Source organism: Danio aesculapii, unplaced genomic scaffold (assembly GCF_903798145.1).
Source record: "Danio aesculapii unplaced genomic scaffold, fDanAes4.1, whole genome shotgun sequence".
In the NCBI taxonomy this organism is placed as follows: Eukaryota; Metazoa; Chordata; class Actinopteri; order Cypriniformes; family Danionidae; genus Danio; species Danio aesculapii.
In genome coordinates this window covers 2,499-7,695 of record NW_026613937.1, presented here as the reverse complement: position 1 = coordinate 7,695, position 5,197 = coordinate 2,499, and the positions used below count along the sequence as shown (strand labels likewise).

Here is a 5,197-nt window from a genome sequence, read left to right as displayed (position 1 = left end):
GCTCTAATTCGCTCATTTAATGAATGAAGAGCACACCATTATTGACGAGACTAAATTGTAGTCAAAAAGATCAAAATTTTTGTTAGAATCTGCTGAATTGCACCGTTCATTCGTTAGATAAACAGACTGGAGTGCGCTCATTCAGTCACATTGCTGGCGCAGCAAACGTGTGAAGTTTCTGTTTGTGTCAAGCCATTTTTGTTGACGAAATTAACACTGTTTCACAGGTAACTGCCATAATGAGCAAAATGTAGGATATTTCCATAATGGACTAAATCACACATAATAAAAGATGAATCAGGGATATTTGATGATCTAATTCCAGTACCTTTTTTAAGCTTAGCAACAAGATCTACATAAAGATCCTCATTGTTGGATTCTCTCTTTGCACTCTGCTGGCTGGCTTCATACATCACATGATCATAGACGGCCAACCGGTCTGCCACAGTAAGGTCACATAATGAGCGCTTATGGTTCTGAGGGATGTCCGGGAGATCTGCAGATGTGTCACCTACAAAAAGAAAAGGAAATATACAGAGTATAAAGTTTATTTGAAATATACTTTAAAAATAAAACTCTTTAAAATTGAGATTTGTTGTCAAAACGTGTTTATTTTTAGGACATATTTACAAATGAATTATTAAATGACTAGTCTGAAAAAACAACAACTTAAAAATCCAGTTCAAAAACAGTAAAAAGACACTCCCGTAACGTAATGGGACAAACCAACCTTACATTTCCTTAATTTATTTGCTTTATGTTCATTAGGAATGGGTGTAACCCATTACAAAATAAATGAAAAGAAAAAAAAAATTCAGGATCAAGGCTTTAAAAGGATATTGAGCCAAAGGATACAGCAAGTATGAGTAGAAAATTGTCTAGACCAGACATCCTTAAATACTCACCCCTGTTACTGGAAGAAAAGAACACAGATAAACATCGAAAATATTTTTAAAAATAAATTATAAAGACATGGATGCCACTAATGTATTTTGGCACACAATTTTAAATATGCCACATTACTTCTTATGAAAGTGCTAAAATCCCTGTTTAGATGAAGGCGCAGGCAAGCTTAATACTAACTTTGTGTGTGAAGTCCTGTTGATCTCCCATGAGACGCATTTTCCCTGCTCTGAAGAATTATTTGCTGAAATGTGTCTTTTTCTGCAAGAGATAAAAGCATCCATTGAACAACCACACACAGACTGCAAAACTCTTAAAAATCCCCAAAATTCAAAAGTATGCTCATCAAGAACTTATAAGAAATAGCTATTACTAGAAAATATTTTACCAAAAAAAAAAAATAACAATAAAAACTCACCTAGGGTAATGGAAGTAATGTTAGCTTGCTCATAGTATGCTGATGGATCATACATTTCAGCCTGAAAAAAATTGACAAACCAAAAACATTTTTATTCACATTATCTGATATATTAATACTTTTTGCTGTAATTTCTGTGGTCCTTTATTTACCTGTTCTTCTTTAGAGTATCCCTGCTGTGTGAGCCAACAGACGGCTTTGTGTTTCTCCATCCTGTCCTGTGGAACTGTGTGGTTTGGATCGTATGGACAGATTTCCATCTGTCAAATTATATATATAAAAAAATAAATAAATAAAACAATCACACAAATGAAGCACAGATGAATTCAAAAAGGTCCCAAATATCTTACAGATTTAGGCAAGAGGATTTTTGGGGGCAAGAGGATTTTTGGGGGCAACAGATGACGCACAAATATGGTAGGGACACCCATCCTAAAGTTTAATAGCCATCTTCTATTTGTTTTAATTTTGTATACACTTGTGTTTTTTACATTTATGTGTTTATTTATGTTTAAATGGTTTATTGTTTATTCATACTTTTAACTTTTCTATTACATTTTCCCCAAACAATTCAGCAGAATACTCTTGTGGCCCCAAAAATGTTAAGCTCAGCCAAAAAAAAAAAAAAAAAATGTCATCATTTACTCATCATTTATTTGTTCCAAAGCTGTTTGACTTAGTTCTTCTTTCGAACACAAAAGAAGATAATTTTAAGAAAGATGAAAACCAATCCTGTAACCACTGACTTCCATAATAGAAAAAACAAATACCATGGAAGTCAATAGTTGCAGGTTTGTTGTCCAAAAGAAGAATGAAGCCAAACAACTTTGGACCAACTGAAGAAAGAGTAAACATTCATTCATTCATTTTCAGCTTAGTCCCTTTATTTGTTCAGTGACACACTTCCTATATTGTTTACCTCGGCACTTTGAATTTTTGGTCTGAAATAACCTGCAAGTGTGTCTGGAAAACAATATTAACACTGTTTATTTGACTGTGAACAATGTTGTACTTTGATAGTCATTGGCTACTAATATAATTTCGCTATTTAGAGTTTGCAAATAATACTTTTATGAAATTATTATATTATTATGTTATTTAATTATTATATTATTAAGGGGAAAGTCCGAATATAAAACCAACTTTACCTCTACTATTCAATTAGGCATGGGCCGGTATAAGATTCTGATGGTATGATAATCTTGGATAAAAATATCACGGTTTCACGGTATTGTGATTACTGCTCTAAAATATATTCTTTTTAAATGTCCGGGTAAAAAAAAAACATATTTTTTTTGCCCTTTGAAAACAATATATTTTATTTTTTGAAAGATTTAAAATATTTTGGAGCAGTAAACATGTCAGGCTAAATAATTTAAATAAATAATCGAAATAAATCATCTGTCCTCTTTAGTTGCAAAAACACAGATTTATTTACATTTTAAAATGGCATCTTTGGATATCTTTTCTGCTGGAGATACTGTTGTCCTAAAAAATGTTAATAAAAAAAATCTTACACATACTTTGTGACGGTATTACAGACAATTGTGGCGGTTTCAATACCTTGACTTTTCCAAACCGCAGTATACATCATGTGTTTGGACTGTGGGGGAAACCGGAGCACCCATGCGAACACGGGGAGAACATGCAAACTCCAGACAGACACCAACTGACCCAGCCGGGACTCGAACCAGCAGCCTTCTGGCTGTGAGGCGACAGTGCTGACCACTGAGCCACCGTGTCACCCCGAACAATTTTCATCTTTGCCAGAAATGTACCTTTTTGAGGCCACAAGGGAACTCTAGGAAGTCTGCTTTCTTTAAAACATATGCTTTAGTGTTCAACGGAACAAACACAAAAGTTTATGACCACTTGAGGATAAGTAAATTTTTAGGGGGTAAACTATCCCTATAAGTAGTTTGATGCAAAAACGGGGCTACACAAATAGTAATAAATACATAAATAAAAACAAACTAAAAGTTAATAAAACCAACAGAATATCTAACCAAATGTTACATTATAGCAGACATCTCTTGTAGTGATCCAATCTTTGTGCAGATATCCAAAAATGCTATTATTATCAACCACTGTAAACAGAACCAGAAATATAAAATATAAATACTACTATTTTAGTATGAAATCACAGAAATGCTAACGCTAAATGCTAACTGCTAACTATTATTTGTTGAAGTGTTAACATTTTACGCGGGTATACCCTCAATCATAGATCATTAACATAAATGCTACAAAAAAAAAAAAACTAGAAATGCATTCACTGCTGAACAATTACTTCTCTTATAGTTACATGTGTGTTTTTTTCTAGCATATAACGTTACCTGGGCTGCATGTGTTTCTAATTCCTGTTTCCATCCCAGCGCCTCAAACAAATCCTTCAGCTCAGCTTGACAGTTTTCTGTGAAGTCTGTGAGCTCCTGGAGACACTGCATGCGCTCCTGCAGACCTGAAGCAAACGATGTTTCACACATTTTACATTAGGAGAGCTCAAAAGTACGCTCTGTTACTTCTGCGAATGTTGTCTGCGCGAGTGTTAGTTGAGGCGCTTTAAAATGACGTAAGCACGGCATGACGGCGAACTGTGGTTGCCACAACCGTGAAAATCCTCTCTGCGTTTCATGCGTAAATGCTTTTTTCAACTAGTGAATATTTTTAGAAACAAGGTATCTAACATACATAACCTTAAGTTAAATAATTCGACGATTAATCTTTAACCCCAGTAGGATTTGATATATTTAGTAGGCTATATAAAAATCCAAATTGATGATATATTTAATTGATGAAGAATGATAAATCCCATAATGTATTTTCTTGTTTTTAGCCAACAAAGTAAAAGAGATTTCTTATAAATTAAGAATAGCATAACCTTCAAACATTTACACGTTTTGTAAATGATATTTCTTCTAGTTGCTCTTTTTGTTGTGATAATGATAAAACTGTTATTCTCATTTAGTTGCCATTAAAAAGTTTATTTATTTATTTATTTTTCCAGTTTGCAATGCATGTAACTTTCCTTTTATTTATTTTTATTGTTAGATTTTTATTTTGTTATAATCGTATAATTTTGTTAGCATTATTATTATTATTTATTAGATTGTAAGTGTCTGTGTATTGTTGGATTTTTGGATATCTGTCCTAATAATAATAATAATAATAATAATAATAATAATAATAATAATAATAATTAATAATAATAATAATAGTAGGACTAGTAGTAGCAGTTATAGTAGTAGTAGTATACCACATGTCCATAGACATGTGGCATAGGTGAATTGGTTAAGCTAAAATTGTGTATGTGTGTAAATGAGTGTGTATGGATGTTTCCCAGTGATGGGTTGCAGCTGGAGGGGCATCCGCTGCATAAAACATATGCTCGATAAGTTGGATAAGTTGGCTGTGGCGACCCCAGCTTAATAAAGGGACTAAGCCTAAAAGATAATGAATGAATGAACAACAATAATAATAATAATAATAATAATAATAATAATAATAATAATAATAATAATAATAATAATAATAATAATAAAGCATTTAGATACAACATAAAAATGCAAGTCATTTTTTTTACTGAGATTTACTGAGCATTTTATATTGTTCTTCTTACAAAATAAAAAGAAAATGAATCCCAAATAACATTATTTGTGATGCTTCTTATTACAGTTGAAGTGTTTTACAAAACACATATATGCATATCTTTGTACCAATACAACGTGCAACACTTAACCTAAAAACTGCTCCAAAGAACGTGTGGATTCAGTCTATGGCAGGAATTAGGGCCAAAAATCTAAATGAAATGTGTGAAATTTCACTGTGCCAGCAAGCAAAGTTTGACTGTGGCAACATATTGATAGGAACAAAAGT

At 32.6% G+C, this 5,197-nt stretch overlaps 1 protein-coding gene across 2 annotated transcripts; it reads right to left on the bottom strand.

The window, feature by feature from the left end:
• Positions 1 to 71: 71 nt before the first annotated feature.
• Positions 72 to 3,873, bottom strand: LOC130220545 (U11/U12 small nuclear ribonucleoprotein 48 kDa protein-like). Of its 2 annotated transcripts, none has more exons than XM_056452788.1 (5): positions 3,658 to 3,873; positions 1,474 to 1,581; positions 1,322 to 1,382; positions 1,084 to 1,164; positions 72 to 511 (listed from the first exon to the last, which is right to left on the bottom strand). In XM_056452788.1, exons 1-5 carry the CDS (start codon positions 3,805 to 3,807, stop codon positions 222 to 224), a joined length of 690 nt encoding a protein of 229 aa, XP_056308763.1. In that variant the 5' UTR covers positions 3,808 to 3,873; the 3' UTR covers positions 72 to 221. The 2 variants fall into 2 exon arrangements, with proteins under 2 accessions (XP_056308763.1, XP_056308764.1); XM_056452789.1 differs by lacking the exon at positions 72 to 511 and adding an exon at positions 750 to 913.
• Between the last annotated feature and the right edge of the window lie 1,324 nt (positions 3,874 to 5,197).

What these genes read in the sequence shown, in the direction of transcription:
- LOC130220545 (XM_056452788.1), bottom strand. Translation starts at nt 3,807, where the DNA reads ATGTGTGAAACATCGTTTGCTTCAGGTCTGCAGGAGCGCATGCAGTGT. An exon ending in TAGAAACACATGCAGCCCAG is followed by an intron (nt 1,582 to 3,657) that starts GTAACGTTATAT and finishes ATAATTTGACAG; the next exon opens with ATGGAAATCTGTCCATACGA. An exon ending in GATACTCTAAAGAAGAACAG is followed by an intron (nt 1,383 to 1,473) that starts GTAAATAAAGGA and finishes AATTTTTTTCAG; the next exon opens with GCTGAAATGTATGATCCATC.